Source organism: Talpa europaea (assembly GCF_964194135.1).
Source record: "Talpa europaea genome assembly, chromosome: 12".
Classification (NCBI taxonomy): domain Eukaryota; kingdom Metazoa; phylum Chordata; class Mammalia; order Eulipotyphla; family Talpidae; genus Talpa; species Talpa europaea.
The window spans coordinates 8,332,171-8,351,971 of record NC_140079.1 but is presented as its reverse complement, the minus strand read 5'-3'; the positions used below and the strand labels follow the sequence as shown (position 1 = coordinate 8,351,971).

The 19,801-nt window shown below is 59.7% G+C and overlaps 1 protein-coding gene across 1 annotated transcript; it reads left to right on the top strand.

Annotated features, from left to right (window-relative positions):
* Positions 1-1,349: 1,349 nt before the first annotated feature.
* Positions 1,350-8,770, top strand: TLE5 (TLE family member 5, transcriptional modulator; the record flags this gene model as incomplete). The annotated part of the gene is made up of 7 exons (XM_084249041.1): positions 1,350-1,517; positions 2,686-2,783; positions 5,129-5,192; positions 6,402-6,446; positions 7,000-7,062; positions 8,375-8,449; positions 8,549-8,770. The coding sequence occupies exons 1-7, from the start codon at positions 1,491-1,493 to the stop codon at positions 8,768-8,770; spliced, it is 594 nt and encodes a 197-aa protein (XP_084105167.1). The 5' UTR covers positions 1,350-1,490.
* Positions 8,771-19,801: the final 11,031 nt, after the last annotated feature.

Sequence of the window (19,801 nt, the reverse complement as noted above, 5' to 3'; positions counted from 1 at the left end):
GATGGTGATAGTATTTAGGGGTGATAGTATTTAACACTTGCTGAGGTCAACGTGCATGTGCCGACTTGACCACATTTGGGGTCTGCAGGAGGGATCCTATCAAAATCAGAGTCAGAACCTGCCCCTCCTCTCTCCCCAGCCCTCCAGGGCTCCCACCTCCCTTGGGGTAAAAGCCACAGGCCCTATGTGGTCTGCCCCATTGCCAGTAGGCCCGAATGCAAAACAAAACTGTAAGGTTTCTTGTTCAAAAATCAGCAAAAATTTCCAGAGCACAATAGCAGATGATTAACCCAAGCCCGGGCCCTCTGGGCGCAGGGCATCTGTGTGGCTGCAAGAAGCTGCTGGCCCTGCTCTGTGCCCTCATTTGTGCCCTGCAGTGCCAGGCATGATGTTGCCTCAGGGCCTTTGCACTGGCTGTTCCTGCCACCTTTGAATAAGCCCCTACCTGCTCGCCTACCCTATTAGCTCCCTCTCCACCCTTTAAAATTGCACCTTCCTGGGCCTCCCCCTGCGCTCCCCGCCCCCCAAACACTATTTTTCTCCATAGCTGGTACAACCCTCTGACCAGCCAGGGATTTGGCTGGGGTATCAGTGTCTTGTCCGCCTCTTGTCCTCCTCCAGGGCCGGCACTCGGTACCCCCATCCCGCTCCCTCCCTCCCATGCTGGGGCCGGGCCAGGCACACAGTAGGCGCTCAGTAAATGTCTGTGGCGGGCCAGGCACACAGTAGGCGCTCAGTAAATGTCTGTGGCGGGCATGGCTGCTGCGAGGTCGGCGGCGTCCCCGCTGCCTGTCCACGGAAGAGGAAACCGGGCCTCGGAGACAGCAGCCTCTGAGCCAAGGTTACCGAGCATGTCTCTGGCACGCGTCCAGGTCGCGCCATGACAGAGCCGGCGGCTCGGATGCCACAGCCGGGCCCTTCCCTGACAGATGGGGAAACCGAGGGCCCGGCCGCGACGGGGGCCCCGGCCCCGAGGGGCGGCGCGCGGGGCGGGGGCGGGGCCGGCCGGGGCGGGGGCGCGCCGGGCCCAAGGTCACCGCGCCGGCCGCCCGGGGGGAGGCGGGCGGGGTGGGGATCCGCCGGCCTCCCCGGGCGCGCGCGCCCCCCCCCTCGGCGGCGCGCACGGGGCCTGAGCGGCGGCGGCGGCAGCAGCAGGTGGAGCCGGAGCCTCCGCAGCAGCCCAGGCCGCGGCCACTGCCGGCGCCGCCGCCATTAGACAATAGGAGCGGCGGCCGGGCGTGCGGGAGGCGGGCGGCGGGAGGGGCGGGGAGGGGCGCCGGGCGCGCAGGAAGCGGGGCCCGGGGCGCGCCGGGCCGGGCGCGCGGGGAGGGGGCGCAGGAAGCGGGCGAGGCCGGGCGCGGGACGCGGCGGCGGCGTCCCCGGGAGCTGCCGATCGGCGCCGGGACAAAGGCGCGGCCGCCCGGCGCCCGGAGCAGCCCGAGCCGGGGCGCACAGCCGGGGCGCAACCCGCGCCCCCCGCCGCGACTGACATGATGTTTCCACAAAGCAGGCATTCGGTAAGCGGGGCCTGCCAGCGGCCTCCCCCCCCCCCCGGCCCGGCCCCCCCCATCCGGCCCCCGCGCCCCCCCGTCGGGGCCCTGTGCTCCCCCTCAAGGTCTACGTGCGCCCCCCACCCCAGTGCCGGGCCCTGCGCCCCCGGGTCCGCGAGCGGCACCCCTCAAGTCCGGGCCTGGCGCCCCCCCACCCCAGTTCCCGGCCGGACCGTACCCCGCAGCTCGGGGCCCTGCGCCACCCCTCCCTGCGGTCTGCGCCCGGCACCCCCTCGCCAGCTCCCAGCCCGCCTCCGCCCCCCCCAGTCCGGGCCCTGCGTGCCCCCCACCAGCCCCTTTCTAGGCGCCTCCCCCCAACTCCTGGCCCGGTCCCCTCCAGCTCGGGGCCCAGCGCTACTTCCCCCCACCTTCCCGGGCTCCCCTGCACCCCCAGTAAGTAGCTCCAGGTCCCCCTCCCGGCTTCCGGATTCGGAGCCCCCCCCCCACCCCCAAGCAGCTCCCAGTCCAGGTCCCCCCAGCGCCCTGCACAGCCCCAGCCACCGAGTCAGGCAGGGCCTCGAGCGGCCTTGGCCTCGGGCCTGGGGCGCCCAGAGAGCCCCACTAGGCACCTCTAACTCCTGGCAGTCTTTGAGGCCTGGGAGTAGAGAGAAACCCGAGGCGCAACCCTCCCGGAAGAGCGCGGTCTGGAGGAAGGGTTCAGAGAACCTGGGGTGGGGGCCCCCCGGATTTCAGGTGCCGAGAGGCCCCTCCCCCAGAGGAACTTTGCTGGGAGGCCTCCCCCCCCCACTTAGGGAGGGGTATTCTAGGAAGCCTTCCCCCTCCAGGCACTTGGGGCCCTGGGATGTGCACCCCCTCCTGGTGTTTTGGAGGGGCGGTAGAGGGCGCACCCTGCCCCCATCAATGGCGGGCCTTAAAACGCACCCCCACAGCGGGGGTGGCGGGGGACGGGGAGCCTTAGGGCGCCCCCACCCCCTCGGGTCCCCGAGAGAGGCGGGGGCAGGAAGCGAGGGTGGGGACCACGCCAGGGGCTGTAAACACGGGCCCAGGAAGTGGGGCAGGAGGGGGGGCGCTGCAGCTGCGCCGGCGGCTGCCTGAGGCGGGCCGGGCGGGGTGGGGGAGAAGGGGGGGGCCGCCGACCCGCCTGGTCCTGACTTGGGCCGCCGCCTCCCCGTAGGGCTCATCGCACTTACCCCAGCAACTCAAATTCACCACCTCGGATTCCTGTGACCGCATCAAAGACGAGTTTCAGCTGTTGCAGGCTCAGTACCACAGGTGAGCTGGGTCTGGGTCCCCGCACGGGGAGAAGGCGGAGACCCTGCACAGGCGGCAAGGCTGGCATTATGGCCCCTACTGGAAACCTGCTTGAAAAAATCCAGTTAGTGTCCTCCTGCTTGCCTGGCGCCCTTCTGCGCTCCGCCAGCCCTGTCCTCATGGGCTCCAGAAAGCCACAGTGCACAGATGGGCAGACGGAGGCACAACAGTGAAGCAGTTTGCCTAGAGCAGGCTGTGGCCTCCAGAACTCCTCTCCCAGCCCACCCCCTCGGGATAGAACAGCTCCTCACAGCTGGAGTTGGTGTGTGGGCCTGCCACCTCCCCAAACCCCCACTCCGCCCCAAGGAAAATTCTGCAGCCTTGTGCATATTTTTCGGCCTAGTTTTGGGGAAAGGGCTCCTGGTATCCAGAAGATTCTCAAGGGTGGTTGTCCCTTCAGAATTTAACTTTCAAACACTTCAGAGGGCCGGCTTGGTCTTGCGCAGGGATCCAAGAGAAAGGGACTACTAGCACTGTCTTCTTACACGTGGAGACTTAAGCCCAGAGAGGTTAGGGGTTTCTCAAGGGACACACAGCAAGGAAGTGGCAAAACTGAGGTTTGCACCCAGTCGTATTTGGCTTGGAAATAGGAATTCTCGGTGACTGCTCTAGAAAGGGCTTTGCTGGGAATCGGAGGAGGGGTCTGTGTCCACACCCCCCGGGGGCAACTTGGGCTCGCTCTGCATTCAGTTTACCCCCGCACAGAGATGTGTTCTTGGAAGGATCCTGGGTTGGCTCCGAAAAGAATGGGGAAGTAATAAATAGGTAGACAGGTTTTTTTTTTTTTCTCCCCAAACATCCAGACTTTTAGGGTTACATCCCATGTGCTAAATTATGAACATACATTCTCTTGCTATCCTGTAATTATGTCTGCTATTAAAGGTGAAGAAACGGAGGCACAGACAGCTGATGGGCAAAGCCCCAGAAACTTTGTTGTGGCCCGTGATTGGAGGATTTGGCCATTTGCCTGCAGGCCTGGCCTTTGGGGGTGGGGGAGTTCCTTCCTTCCTAGTCTGGCCTGTGCCCACCTTACAGAGAACCTGAGGCTGTAAGCCCAGAGACCTAGGGCCTGCTTGGCTGCCCCTGTGCTGTGTGACCCCTCTCAAAACTTCGAGGTTCCCAGACCCTTGGACCTGGATTTCCTGTTATACATGGAGGGGTCCTTCTGTGTTGAGGGCACACATGCAATCTACCAGGCCCTCAAGAAGGTCCCAAAATCCAGGGTTTGGAAAATAAAATTGCCTGAAAATGCTTTATTATTTTTTTTTTTGGCCTGATTATTTTTAATGACAACAAATGTGCATTTTAAAGAGAATGGAAGAAAACAAACTTGGGGTGACCCCCCCCCTTGACTCTCCTCTGAACTGGGGGAATCCAAGTCATGGATGGCCCAGCAATGAGACCTCAGATGCTTAGAGTGATTATAAGATCAACAACCATTTATGGGGCACTTACTGTATGCCAAGAGTTCTAAGAACATTTCTTAATTCATTTCATTCTTACTCCACGGTGCCCTGGGAGGTTGGCACTAAACAGATGCAGAAATCTAGGCCCAGAGAGGTAAAGGTGTTTGCCCAGGGTCACACAACATTGCAACAGCAGGCTGCGCTTTCAGCCCACTTGCTCCCCAGTGAATGCTTTGTCATGTTCTGCCTCTCCCCCATGCCCTCATGGAGGGGCTTTGGGAAATGCTTGCCGTTCTTCTTGCTCGGGGGAACCTGAGAGAGGCAAGGGGCTCACCATCTCCATTGCCCAACAGGGGAAATTTTATCCCCTAGTGAAGTCAAGGCCAACAAGAGGAGTGGGCGCTCTTGGAGAGGCTTCCGCGAATCAGCCCAGAGCCCGGCCAGCCAGCCCCCCGTCACTCTCCCTCGGTCCTTTGCAATTTCTATTTCTTCCTTCCTTCCTTCCTGTTGGATGGTTTCCGCAGGCGCTGAGAGCATGGCCTCAGAAGCCAGCTTCCTGACTGTGTGACCTTGAGCCAGTTTCTCAACCTCTCTGGGCATCCGTTGCATCATCTGTGACATGAGAGTGACGCTAATAGTACTGACCTCATTGCGGGGATTGGTAAAAGGTCCTTCGAATCCCTGTCTGACAAGGAAAGGGGGAGTTTGCTCCAATTCTTTTTTTATGTGTGGCCTTGTCTTCCATCAGATCTGTGAGGCTGGTTTCATCGTCCCCATTTTATACCTGAGGAACCTCCTCTTCACAAACAAGGATGTTTGTCCCCCATCTAGTTAGGGGGTCCCATGCAAAATGGGGAGCAAGGCTCAGCCCCCACATCCTGTCCCCTTATTCTTCCACAGTCTGAAGCTGGAATGTGACAAACTGGCCAGCGAGAAGTCAGAAATGCAGCGTCATTACGTGATGGTGAGCCAGTCTGGTGGGGTTGGCCCGGGTGGGGGCGCCCCAGACCCTCCTCCACCACAGGCAGCTGCTACCGACCCCCAGCTACCTCCTCCGGGATGTGCGAGGATGCAGGGTCCACTCTGCATCCAGCTGGCCCCAGGGGCTCGGCTGAGTCTGCCGCGCTGGCCTGGCTGCCGGCCCAGGCAGTGGCTGAGGTGCCAAACCACCGGGCTGCAGCCTGGGCTCGCCAGGTCCCCTGGCTGTCCTTGGCAGCTGAGGAGGCAGCGGCTGTGAAAGCCAGAGCCAGGAACTGACGTGTGGGGTGTGGGGGACTAGCCGGATCCACCCCCACCCCCACCCCCACCCCCACCCCCACCCCCACGATCTAGGCATCCCAACACTTAACCCCTCCATGCCCGAGCCTTGGCAGCATGACCCCAAGGGCACAGGGGAGGCTGACCTCCTTGAGGTTCCCCGGGCGGGAGGATGCCATTTGATACTCTGCTGGTCGGTGCTGCCAGCATCACCTGCCCTATTTCATACCTACCACCTGGTGACTTCTGCATCTAAAACCCCTGCCACAGCTCACTCAGGCTGTGGGGAAGTGAACCAGGCCCTGACCCTCCCAGTCCAGGGGAATGGGGCAGGGAAAGTGACGGGGCTGGGGGAGCCCAGAGGGGCGAGACCTCCTGAGGAAGACTGCCTTAAATGGGAAATTACAGTTGGGGTTTTGAAGAAGGGGTAGGAGTTTGCTGGGAAAAGAAGGGGAAACCAGGCGCCCAAAAGAAAATAAATAGGCTTTTCTCCTGGGGGTGATGGAGAACCAGGAAGGATTTGGAGTAGGGGAGGGGGCAGGGTCAGATGCAGGACGTGGGGAGGGGGGTTGCTGGCCCCAGAGCCAGACCCTGCAGGCTTTGTTTATCTTGGATTATTTATACCCAGGAAGGCAAACTTCCCTGGAGTCTGGGGCCACCCGCAGACAAGACACATAAAGATAAAAGATTAGGAGTTTTGGAATGTGTGCGTGTCGGGGGAGGGGGCTCAATAATTATTCTAGAAACCAGGGAGCCAGGCCACGCCTGGGGCCCTAAAACTACCCCTGCTCCTGGTGAGGGCGTTTCTCTCAAGCCCCCCTCCCCCTTTATCTCCCTCCCTCTTGAGTCTTTGTCTCTTGAGCCCTCCCCATGTTTCCCACCCCCACTTCTTTCTCTCTGTCTCCTCCCCATGCAGTACTACGAGATGTCCTACGGCTTGAACATTGAGATGCACAAGCAGGTACAGCCCCCTCCCACTCTTCTCCTCCTGCACCCCCAGACAGGTGGGAGCCACCCCTTGGCTGAGCACCAAGGCTGCCCTGTTATCCTGTTACCTCCCGGGCACCCCTCCCTCTGTTCTTTCACAGGCCTCCCTTGGAGATTTTTCTCCCTGAGGAAGAGGGCAGAGACCTTCCTGGGACCTGCCACCCTTAGCCTGTGTGTCTCCTTTGTGACATTTGGGGACAGTGACGTGCCCACACCCTTGCAGTCCCCCCAATTGCATCTGGCCTTGCTCTGTCCTGTGCCTGAAGGAGCCTGATCAGGGATGTCAACTGACCCTCCTGGCCTCCTCCCGTGGAGACCTACTCCCTAGCCAGGCCCAGCATCAACTTCCCCGGGCTCCCAGCCCCCGAGCGACTGGGCTAGGATGTCGTCCTTCCTCTGCGCTGCTGGCTAAAGGGTCAAGTGCCAGCCGCAGAGCCCGCTTAGACAGAACCCCTGGGCCTCCTGGTGTGGGCTGCACCTGCCCCTGCAGCCTGCCGGGGACTGGAACGCCATTGTCTGTGTTCCAGGCTGAAATCGTCAAGAGGCTGAATGGGATTTGTGCCCAGGTCCTACCGTACCTTTCCCAAGAGGTGAGCAGCACCCCTGGGGCCATGGGGAGTGGGGGTAGAGGTCATGAACTTACCCTAGGGTCTCCCCACTGTAGCCACCTGGCACCCCAGGATATATGCCTCCCCCGTCTGACACTCCCAGACACAGTGGGCCTGTGCCAAAGAACCCTGAGAAGGTTAGAAAAACCCCAGTAGAGTAGTAGGGCCATGGAGGGAGGGGCCTCACCTGCTGTGGAATCCCAGCCCAGGGAAGGCCTTTCACTGGTAAAACAATGCCAGATGTGCTGACAACTGCGCCAAGAGTTTTTCATCTTTCACCCTCCTGAAATTCATCTGTGGGCCGCTTGGGGCTGGGGAGAAGGGGTGTGTTAAGCGAAGTACACATATGCACACATACAGCACACACGTGCACATGGTCAGGCCCACAGAGGCATGAACGTACAAACACACAAAGACACACTACACAGATAGAAGTGTGGACATTGGCATACAGATAACACAAGCAGAGACACAGGCACACATGGCCAGATGCAGGCACACCCTCAGGGGAACCAGGCACCCAGTTCTTCCTTGGATCCTAAGACTTATGGCGTGATACTCTCTGCACACCTCACCCTGGCTGATCCCAGGCCCTGCTCTCTGCTAATTCTTCATTTCCTCTTGAACCCATGTCTCCGGTTCCTTTGGGTGACACTCATGCCCAGAGACAATTCCAGAAGGAGCCTGTGAAAGCTCCAGAGAAGGAGGACTCCTGGGGCCCTGCAGACCTAGACTCGTGCTTTCCTTTTATGGCAATGGCTACCTGGTAGCCAAGGCAAAAAGGGAGATAGGCAGATTCTATAGTCTGATGGCAGGAGAGACAGACATGCAGCGAGAGGAGTGTGTGTATTGTGGGTGTAAATTGCCCCAAACCTGGGGGTACTCAACCCCCAGCCCAGCCAGAATTCACTGGGCCTCCCCGGATTGTGGAAGGAGAGACGCTTCAACACACAGTGCGTCGAGCTCTTAGGATCAGGACTTCCCATCAGCCTCTTATGCGCTGCCCTTTTCTTTGCACACAGCATCAGATCAGACACGACCTAGAACGTCTCTGATTCACCCAAAAGGCCTTTTCCTAAGCGTCTGACACAGCCTCTTTGGGTCCTCTGTACATCTTCACTTGTCCCCACTCTCCAGATGCAGAGTCTGAGGCTTGGTGAAAGGAGTCATCTGGAGAGGGGGGGAAGCCATGGGAGATTAGATAGGTAGGGGGATTCTCCCTGGCTCTGCGCCACCCTCCCCCTACCCAAATCAGAGTACTCACTAACCCTGGTCTCCACCCACCCTCTTCCAGCACCAGCAACAGGTCTTGGGAGCCATCGAGAGGGCTAAACAGGTCACTGCTCCTGAGCTGAACTCCATCATCCGAGTATGTCTGGGGTGAAGGGGCTGGGGTTCCCTGGGGGGGATTGGTGGGTGGGTGGGCAGGCAGGCCCGAGGCCTGTCATGCTACCCTTCTGCCCTGCAGCAGCAGCTCCAAGCCCACCAGCTGTCCCAGCTGCAGGCTCTGGCCTTGCCCTTGACCCCACTACCTGTGGGGCTGCAGCCGCCTTCGCTGCCCGCGGTCAGTGCAGGCACCGGCCTCCTCTCGCTGTCTGCGCTGGGCTCCCAGGCCCACCTCTCCAAGGAAGACAAGAATGGTCACGACGGTGACACCCACCAGGAGGATGACGGCGAGAAGTCGGATTAGCCGGCAGTTGGGATGGGGCGGGTGGGGGGACCACGGGGAGACAGAGACAGGAGAGAGGAACGTTCAGCGCCACACACAGTATAGCTCAGATTGGCTAACTCCGGTAGTATTTATGGTAGCCGCCTGCTGGGGCCCTGCTTGTGTGCCACCCCCTAGCTTTACTCCTGCCCCCTCAACTCCTGGCCTCACTCCCCCTCCCCCTCCTCTTCCCCTGCAGCCTGAATGGGTGAACACCTGCTTGTACCACAGGTGAGGCAAGATGAGGCCTGGAGGCACACATGGGAGGCCAAGACAGAAGGGAGCAAAACCTCAAGAAATCTAACTCCCCTGCACTTCCCTGTTCGCACACATGTAACTGACAGTCTGCTGTCCGGGCCCCTTCCGGGCACACGCCCCAGCCTCCCGCCCTGGCACTGCATGCAAACACAATGCTAGCTGCCCCTCCCCGCCCTGGGCACCCCAAGCCTCCCCCTGCCCCGCCACCTACTCACCTCTGCAAGCTCCAGACACCCACCCAATCCTCTCGACAGAGGGGGCCAAGGGAAGCTAGCTTAGCTGGGGTGAGCAGGGTGGGGGCGGGTAACCCAACACCCCCTTTATCCCCTTCCCAAATAAAGATGAGGGTACTCAAGTTGTCTTGGTTTTTGTTTTTTTCCTTTTTCCAGTATACTAGCTTGTCTTTTAAGAAAGGGGATATTAAAAAGAGACAGAAAAATGTTTAAAAAAAAAAAAAAGCAACACCCACACCTGTGTCTGTATATAGCCTTTTAGACTGTCAGCTTTTGTTGTGTTCAGTCGTTTGATCTCTGCAGAGAGAAGTGAAAAATGCTGTATCGAGGGTGGGCTTAGCTGTGCCTTTCAAATAAAGATGTGAGAAGGTTGGTTGCTGTGTTCCTGCCTTTGTGTTGCGGGCTGCCCGCGGTGCCCCCCTTCCCAGGAAAGGAGGGGGTTTCCTTCATGTCTGAGCCCCCCTCCTCTGTTATGGGCAGGGCACTGGAGTGCTAGGTGAGTCCAGCTGGTAAATGTTTTTCCCCCCCAAACCTGCCGCAGAGCCCTGAGAGGTCGACCAGAGGCTGCAGGTCATGTAGGCGGCTGGAGGGCTGGAGAGCCAGCTGGCCCGTGTCAACAGGTGGGCCACGGCGCTCACTGCTGAGGGCAGAGCTGGCTTCTGAAGCCAGGTCAGGGGTCTCCTAGCTGACAGTCTAGTTCCTTCCAGGATGCTGAGACCGCAGAGTCCTGCCCCGAGGGTACCCACACATAGACCCTTTCCTCAGGTCAGTGCACAGACCCGCCTCTGAATCTCGACTCCAGGGGACAGCTCGAAGCCCTCCCGGCACCCAAGTGGACCGCCCTGCAGAGAGCCAAAAGGCAAAGAGGTCCAGTGGATTCTGGTGCTTGGGTCAAGGCCTCAGGCTGCCCATCCAGCTAAAGGGGTGGCATCCAGGCTTTACAAGGGCTACCTGGCAGAGGACTTACACCCCTGGGAAGCTAGGACCACCCACGGAACTTCTGAAGCAAGAGAAACTCACCTGGCTTCCCAGTTTGGGGTTCCCATGGAAGGCAAGGACGCAGGCAGGGAAGGGGTGCGACAGACAGCTGACCTGGGCGGGGGGGGGGGGGGGGGGGGGACAGGTCCCTTAGGGAAGAAAAAGGAGGTGGAGGCTGCATTAGAGGATCAGCCCAGGTTCCTGATGCCCTCCCCCCTCCCCTGCACTGGAACCAGAGCACTTCTGAAAGGCCTGTGTGGTGGGGCCAGGCCCTGCTCAGCATTTATTCTGTGTCAAAAATCCAGACTCAGGCCTCCCCGGTGGTGCAGCGGTTGAGCGCTGGGTTGCGAAGCTGTCCGCGGCCTCTGTGGCGCCGGTTCGATCCCCGGCTGTTCCCCAGCCACCGGAGGAGGGTCCCACATGGCGCGCAGACCTCTCCTGCCGCCCGCTGCTCCCCTCAGCAGTGTGCTTCGGTCCTTCTGCCTGCTCTGCTCCCCGCTCTGGCTCTGGTGAATTCTCTCACCCTCCCCCGCTTCTGACTGTACCCAGTGCATGTATAAACAAAAACAAAACAAACAAATAAATAAACAAATAAAACATGCCTCTATTAAAAAAAAAAAATCCAGACTCACCTTTGCCACTTGGGGGTGTAAGTTGTTCATCTACTTGGGAAGACTATTTGGTACGTGGCTCTGTACCCCAACCGACATGCCACTTGAGTGTGCCAAAAAGTCTCCAACAAGAGTTTGTGTTCATGTTCAGAGCCAGAGCACTTAGTCACCACCGCCCTAAGGTGGAACTACTGGCTGTCAAGGAAAGAACAGATAAGCCTGACCTGCTGGTTACGGAATACAATGCAGAACTGAAAAAGGACGAACTGCCACGCTCACCGCCGTGCCTTCTGCGCACACACGTGTTGCTTTGTGACATTCTGGTCAACGACAGGCCGCAGAGACAGCCACATACACCAGGTAGCCTGAGTGTGGCTGTGCCGTCTGAGTTTGTGTCATTGCACTCTGACAGCCGCACAAGTGAAGAAACCAGCTAACCCTCTTGTGGTTGTGGGACCCAAGACTGTGAAACAGAGTGAATACTCACTGATTCCATGTATACAAAGAACTAAAACAGGGCCAACTGACCTGAGTTCACCCTTGGGGGGAAGGGCTAAGGGTCTTCCCATTGGGCTGTTTTGTCTCGCAACTGAGGGCTGAGTGAGTGGCTGAGTTCACTTTGGAATTATTCATAGAACCATTCGTCTACACTGGATGTGCTCTCCTGGGCTGTATTTCACAAGTAAAACAGTGATGAAAGAATGGCTTCTCTTTGGCCCCCTTGGCCCTTGAAATAAATTCTTCATACCTCACCCTGGCCAGGAGTCCCGGCAGGGCCGGTCCTGCCAGCCTCCCCTCTAATAGTCCCTCCTCCTCCGCAGGTTGCAATGTCTTGCTGTTTCTTGCCCTGAGCCCTTTGCAATGCTGTTCCCTCTGCCTGGAGCAGTGTCCTCTGTTCCTCCCTCTCAACAGTCTAATCCTCTCACATTCCTAAAAGTCACTTTTCTGAAGGCCTCCCTGATCCCGTCCGGAAAGCAGGGTCCTATGACATCCCTTATCCCCCACCCTGTCCTGCACTAACTGGTGCTTGGGCCAAGGCCTCGGTTATCAATGCGCAAGGGTTATCAATGCGCCCCACCATGATCCGAGGCATGGGGTCTCCAGGTTGAGTGTAAATACCAGCACACTCCCTCAGCAGCCAGGGATCTAGAGAAGAGGCTCCACCACCGCCGTTTTGACTTCCCTTTCTGTAAAATGGGTATAATTACAGAAGTGGAAAGTGTTTTTGGAGAACCTGGCTCTGCAGTCATTCATTCATTCATTGAGATACTGCTATGAGCTCCAGAGACAGGGAACAAAACTGACATAAATCCCTGTTTTCTGGCCGGGGTAATGGATAAATAAGGAGCCTATGAAATGTGTCAGCAGCTGCAACAGGAGCGCCGGGCAGAGACGCCATGGGGAGCGCTGGCTGCATTCTGAAATGTGTGCACAGAAGGACCTCAAAGATGAATGTGATGGGGCAGACCGGGCAGATCACTCCCCCGACCCTAAGGGGTGATCCGAGGAGGCTGAAGTCCCCAGTCTCATTTTAGTTTGGGGGAAATTGTAGTGAGAATCAGCAGAAGGGCCGGAGGAGCGCAGTGGCCATGGTGAAGTGTCAGCACCACGGATGCTGCTGGCAGACCCTGCGCGCATGTGGGGGTGTGTGTGCGTGTGTTGAGGGGTGTCACTCCCTACCGGGGGGCTCCTACGCAGGAGGGGTGTCTCCCCCGAGCACAGACAGGTCTGGGACCTGGGGCCTCCCGCTGGGAGGAGGGGGCGGGTCCCCCCAGGGCTTGGGGCGGGGCGGGAGACGCGGGCGGGCGAGGGAGCCGCGCGGGGCGGGCGCTGCGGGCCCGGAGCCCCCGCCCTCCCCCCCCTGCCGCGGCCGCCCCGCGCTTAACGACCGCGCCGCCGGCGACCTCGGCTAATTGATCCGCTAATGGGCCCCGCGCCGCGGCCGCGCCTAATGAGGCGGGAGGAGGGAGGGGGAGACGTGGAAGGAGGCGGGGGGCGGGGGGAGGAGGGCGAGGAGGAGGGGCGGGGAGGGCGAGGACGGCGTGGGGGAGGGGCTGCGCAGGGGAGGGGGAGGGCGCGAGAGGGAGGAGAACTGAGGGGAGGGGGAGGGTCGGGGAAGAAAAAGGGAGGAGGAAGAAAGGAGGAAAAGATGGACGGGGAGGGGAGACAGCAGAGGGGAGGGGAGAGGGGAGGGGAGGGCGGAGGGGGAGGGGCGGAGACCGGCGGGAGGGGGCGGGGCGGGGGAGGGGAGGGGCAGAGGAGCTGCAGGAAGGGGCTGAGGGAGGAGCAGGCGAAGGGGAGGGCGAGGGAGGCTCCCGGCTCCCGGGGCCCAGGATTGGAGGGGAGCCCTGGGAATGGGGTGAGCTCATCCCTTCAGTGCACCCCGCCCCCTCTCAGACTCCGTCCCTCCCGGCGACTTCTGGAAGGCCCCGCCCCGTCCCTCTCCCCTCCCCCCTTCCTAAGGGTCCTTCCTGGCAGGAGCCGCGGGTGAGGCTCGGCCTGGTGCTCTCCGAGCCCGTTTCCCCTTCCCCTTCCCACCCGGATTCTGATGGGCTCCGGGCTCGAGTGACTCAAGACTGACCCTTGCCTATCCCCACCCCCCCCCACCCCCCGAAGAGCAGAACCTCTGGGTCTGAGAGCACCCAGTGTCCCCAGAGCCCACATCCTCCTCCTGTTTGGCCTCTAGGATCCAGCAGGAGCAGCCTACGGGCTCCCGGCAGGGAGAGGAGCACCCTCCCGGCCGCCCTGAGGAGTAGCTGCGCCGCGCTGGACACGCGCAGGCCGGCTGGCTGCCCTGCTGCCTGACGCACTTACCTGTCTTCCTCCTTCCTCGGGGGTCACTGAGTTTGGCCTAACTGTGGTCTTGGAGGGGAAACAAAAAGCTGACCCAGCTTCTCAAAATGGTCTCACTTGCTTGTCAGGGTGCAGACAGGAGAACTGGGGGGGAGGCGGGGAAGGGCTGGACATTGTCCAGGTCTAGGTGGGGTGTGGGGGGAACTCTGCCCCACTAGGAGCGACCAGAATCAGGAAAGACCAGCAAATCACAAAGATGCAGGAACCGAGCAGCTGCCATTCACTGGACATTTAGGCCAGGTCTTAGCTCAGGGATTTAACCTCATCTCTCAATTCATTCCTGAAAATGCCTGCGAGGGGCAACCACTTTACAGATGAGGAAACTGAGGCCTGAGACTCAGTGTTTCCTCAAAGGGCACCAGAGACCCCAGAACCAGATTCTGGCACTTAACATAGGGTCCAGGCCCTTAGCCATTCCAGAGAAGCTGGGGGAGGGGTGCAGAGTGGCAGGAGGACCTGGAGGGTGCCAGGTGGGGTCAGGGTGCAGCCGGAGCATGGGCTGAGGGGAGACTGTTCCTACAGCCCTGCAGCACTCCCCTTGCTCCAGGCCTTCATCCCAACCACTCCTGGCCTCTTTCAGATGCCCTGGAAGGCACTTGGAGGGTGACCAAGTACCTGGCATCACAGGGACTTTCTCTCTGCTTGGACACACTGTCCCTGCAGTCGTCATCCCCAGTCCCCCTTCTGCTGGCTTTATCTTCACAGCCTTGATTGTACACACAACTTAAGTCTACAAACACCCCCTTTGTTCTCTGCCCTCCTCCCCCCTGTGCCCTGGTGACCGGAGATTTGGTCCTTTTGGTCACTTGGAGATCCCTAGGGCTTAGGGCTGTGTCTGGTACGCAGTGGGTGTTCAGTGATGATCGGGAGAAGGGGAGATGTGGCAGAGGAGGGGTCTGAGCCACTGAGAGCCAGGAGGTACTTGAGCAGGGCAGGGGACACAGGACACCAGGAGCAAGATGCAGCAGGAGGGGAGAGGGAGGGAGGGGCTGGGGGGCTGGCATCTTGTTTAGACTCTGTTATTAGGAGCTGTAGGAGGGAGGGTGCTGCATCCACCCCCCAACCCTTTGCCCTGAGGGTCCAGGATGCCCCCTGAGGGTCTCTCCCCGCCTCTGCCCTTCTCTGTCTCCAGACCCTCTACCTCCAGTTGAGTCTCTGTCCCTGCCCCTGGTTCTCTCTTTCCATTCTGCCCCTCCTGTCTCTTCTGTTTCTCCCCATTCTTATAGGTCTTTCTAGATGATCTCGGCTCACTCTAGATCTCTCCCATCTGCATCCCGCTGTGTCTCCCTCCCTGCCTCCCCCTCCCTTCAAAAGCCTCTGTCCCCACCCCCATCACCCCCACCCCGCACGCCTCCGTACCCTCGGTAGCTGGGCGCCAGCCAGGCCTGGAAGCCTGCCTCTCCTCCCCGCCCTTGACCCTCCGGTCCCCCTCCCCTTCCGCCCCTTCCTCCTCCGCCCCATCCCCCTCTCCACCTCCTACCCCTTTGTCCCTCCGTTTCCTCCTTCCCTTCCCCTCAGACTCCCGGATCCTGGCCCGGGAGGGGCGGTGCCCGCGCTCCCGTCCCTGCTGGGCCTGACCAGACCTGTTGGGGAACGCACAGGGCCGGGCCTGCGTGCTTAATGGTGGGTTCCCAAGCTGCCCAACAGAGGAGGGGGCGGCACCTGGCTCTGTGCCAGGGCAGGCCCAGAGGGCTTAGTCACCCCCCCAAGCCCCCACCCCTGGCCCACCCCCAGCAGGGCCCTGTGTGACCTTGATGTTGGTCCCTAGGCATCTCTGGGCCTGGCCACTCCCCCTTTTCACCCCATTCCCAAAACACAACCAGACTGAGGGAAGGAAAAACAAGGTTGGCGGAGCAGCAGAACTTTCATTCTTAAGGGCAGTCTTTACCGGAGCCTGTTGTGTGCCAACCTGGGGAGTGGGCACTAGGGAAGCAGACAGGGTTTCTCTCTGCTCTCCTGGTGCCCACAGCATCCTGGGGAAGATGGACAACAAATAAACCAGCAAATAGGATAATTTCCGAGAACAGTCAAGTGCTGGGAAGAAAAATCCAGCTGGGGCAGGAGATGGGGAGTGACAGGGAGCTACTTATCAAGGAAAAGGGAGGCCCCTTTGAAGAGTTGACAGTTGCGCTGAGACTCTGATGACAGAAGGAACCAGCCACACAGAGATGTGGTGGGGGGCAAGGGAGGGTATTCCAGGCAGAGGAATCCTCCAGGGCAAAAGCGTGAAGGCAGGACTGCCTATTCCACTATCGCAGATTCCCAGTCCCTACTTTGCTGAGCCCACTGAGCATCAAATTCAAGGCAAACTGAATAAACCAGCCAGTCTAGGAAGAATGGCAAGCGGCACCACTATCTAGGGCTAGCCCATTTTCCAGATGAGCAAACTAAGGCCTACACAGGATAAAAGTTCTCATAGCAAACCGGGAAGTTGGAAGAGTAAGATTCAGGTTGGGTGTCAAGGTGGCTTCTTGCAGTGCCCATTGAGGGCTGGGTGAGTCTGAGGTCCTGCAAGGAGCCCCCCAGGCGAGAGATGGAGGCAGTGTTTCCAGGGATGCTAGGAGGCAGGATGATACTTGGTTGAGCCCGGTACTTGGAATAGAGGAGGCTTGGATAGTGTGGGGAGCTAGGAAAAAAGTCATAGTGGTCAAGATATCCCAGGGATTGGAAGTAAAGGTACTTATTTAGCGCCAACTCCAACCCTGCTCTCTATACCCCATGCACCAGCTGACCCTGCACACTTGTAATAGTAATATATTGCTAAGGACAGATCATCTACTGAGCTATTTCCTACTTTGACAATGGAATGAAGAAATTTCCATCATTGCTCCCATTTGACAGAATCACCCTGACATAACTGCCGAGGTGGGATTTGAACCCAGGCCTACAAGGGTAGCGTGACTTCAGGATGGAGCTGACTCTGGAGGCTGGGTTAGTCCTGGGCAGGTTGTCAGGAGCCCTAGGCAAGGCTCTGCCCTCTTTCAGGCCCCCCTTTAGTCTCCTAACATTGTGTTCCCTGGCCTGGCCATAAACACATAAGCAAATAAACAGTTCTTTGAGTGATGAGGTTTCTGGAGAAGATGAAATGGAGAGGCCAGCCATGCATGGAGGGAGATAGGAGGCAACTATAATCAGGCTGGCCGGATAGGGCCTAGCCAGGGTCTGATGTTTGACCCAAGACTAGAAGGAAGAGAAGAGCGAGCCATGGTCCAGGAAAAGAAACAGCCCTTGCAAAGGTCCTGTATCTGGCACATGGAGACCCAAGTGGTTGGAGAAAGGTGAGGGAAGGTCACAGAGAGGAGGTGTGGAAGGGAGGGGGGCGGGTCAGATCATGTAGGCAGAAATGGGGAGTTTGGATTTATTCTGACCATGGGGAGCTATGAAAGGTTCTTGAGCAGAGATAAGGCAGGACCTGATTCACATTTAATAGGTGAGCAAAGATGTACAGGGGGAATAAAGTTCAGCGCATAACCAGCTGTGATGTCAGCTCTGGTGGGGAAAGAAGGACCCTTTGGGGCCTAGTGGGAGGGCAAATGATTACTCCTTGTTGAGCATTTACTATGAATTCTTTCCTGCCCTGGCCCAGGGGTGGTGGGGTCTGAGGAGGATACAGTTCTGAGCCCTCAGCCAATCCTAGTGCCTCCTGCACTCAGCTCCTGGATCCCTGACCAGGTTGGCCAGAACCTATTTCAACCGGACTTCATAGACCCACCTGAAAGTAGCCAGAGGTGCTTTACAGTCCACCGGTGTGTCCACCTCCCCATTTCACAGCCTGGGAATATTCAGAGATTTCCTCAACAAAACTAGGGGTCAGAGCTCTGCTCCTGAAGCCCAGGGGGTCGCTTTCCTCTGTCCCCTTCTTCCTCTTCACTTTGGGTCAGGATGATAACAATGCACTGCTCAGATGAGGCACTCTTCCTCATTCTGCAAAACCCTAGCTTAAATACTCCCCGACATCAAGGAAGCTGCTCCAACTGACCAAGCAGAGCCCTCACTGCTGGCCCTGGCACCATGCCCAGCGCTGATCCTTCCCTCTGCCGCTGGCCTTGACCACAAGGGGCTGAGAGTTCTGCTTGTTTCTGGTACCCCCACCTTACCCCAGGTGGGGACTTGAGAACCCCTTCGTGAGTCCTCAGCAGGGCCAAGTTCTGGCTACTTACCAGCGGGACAACAAAGAGCACAGGTTTCATAAAGAAGGCTTGTCCAACTATCTCGCTATACAGGTGAGTAAACTGAGGCCGAAAGAGGACTCAAGTCTCAAGGTCATGCGGGGAGATGGGAGGCTGTGCTGGAATATGGATGGAGGGCTCCCCATGTTCCTGGGCGGAAAGAAAGGCGTGTGTAATTTTTCTACAGGGAGGGCTCCCCGTCAACCTGGCGGGGAACCGAGGCTCAGAGGTCACCCGCAAGCCCCAGCCAGCCGACCAGAAGGGACAGGCCTGGCCGGTGGCCCAGCAGTTCTGCTGGGGCGGGGGGGGGGGGGGTAGCAGAGGTTGGCGATGTCGGAAGCCAAAGGCTTGGCCTCCCCGAGGGAGCCGCTTTCCCGGCCCGGGTCGGATCAATGGGCTGTAATTATACCGCGCCGGGCCCGGAGCCGGCGGGAAGGGAGCGGGAGCTGGCAGGAGCCGGGCGGCGGGCGGGGGAGCGCGGGTCGCAGAGGACCCACGTTACTTTGATTGACAGCCCGGGAGGCGCCGCGCGGGCGCTTCTGGGAATCGTAGTCTTTCCGAGAAAGCCGCCCGCCTCGCCGCCCGGGCTTGCGGTCCGGGAAAGCGAAGTACTGGGACTGGCCACCCCACCCCTCGACCGTGCCCAGGCCCACCCCTCGCCCCACGGACTGGAAGCCACACTGCGCGGTTCTCGGAGCCTCGCTCCTCCCCGGGAAGCCCGGCACGGCGACGCTCGGTTTCCCCGTCAGCGAAACAGGGCGACGGGCACGTAGGCCGCCCCCCGGCTGGCCGGGCTGGGGCGTGCGCTGGGCATGATTTCAAGGGGAGACCCGCCACGCCTAGGGGGGAGCTCGCTCGCTTCTCCCGGTTCTGGGCTGATCGTACCCCGCCCCCCTAAGCCTGGCCGGGACCAGGCATCCACGAGGGGCGCAGCTCCGCTCGGGAAGCGGGAGCACACGCGCCGCACCCCGCCGGGAGCGCCCCGCCGCCTTCCGATTGGCCAGCCCCATCCTGGTGCCCGCTGCCATTGGCTGCCGAGCCCTCGCTCCCCATTGGGCAGGGCCTGCTGTGGCGTCACGGACCCATGTGGGAGCGCCGCGGACCGATTGGCTGGCGAGGCCGACCAACCACCGCGGAGAAAGGAATTTCCACAGTAGCTGGGGCGGCGGGGCTGATTTAAGGTGGTCTGAGCAATCCGGGGTCCCAGCGCTGCTTCTCAGCTTAAAAACAACAACAAAAACAAAACCCACATCCACATCATAAAAGCTGGAACCTTCTGAAGAGCAGGAGGGGAGGGCGCGAAAGCTCGCCCCTTCCCTCGCTCTGCAGCTTCCACCATGACTTTCGCAGATGGGGAAACTGAGACCGAGCCTCGAGGCGGGGCGTCCCACAGCAGACGTCGCGGGGCGACCCCCCCCCCTCCTCGCAGCGCGAAGTTTGGGGAGACCGCCCTGGCTGACTTTCTCTGCCTCCTGCTCTGGCCGGATGTGGCATTTCAGCGAGTTGCGGAGTAATAAACTGTCTAGGAACCCCCCACCTCACCGTCTGCCCTCAGCTGAGCCGCCCCAAATCCCAAAAGCTGCTCCCCAACCCAGGGTCGCTGCAGTTCAGGGCAAAATACCTCCTTCCTGGCAGATCACACACAGGGAGAGAGGGCCTGTGGTGTGTGTGGCCTTGTGGCTTCTCAGGCAATCCACAACCTGTATTTACCCTCCCCTGTGGAATGTGCCTGACTGAGGGATCAAAACGCTGGTGGGTAAAGTTCCCTCCTCCAGGAAGCCTCCTCTGCGTGCACCAGGCTTCACCCCACTGCCGAAGCTGGGTCCCTTCAGCCCTGGGCACTCCCTCTGTCCTGGTATTTGTGGGTAGGCCAGGGAGTCTGTGCACTGTCCCTGTCTTTCCCCCTCACGT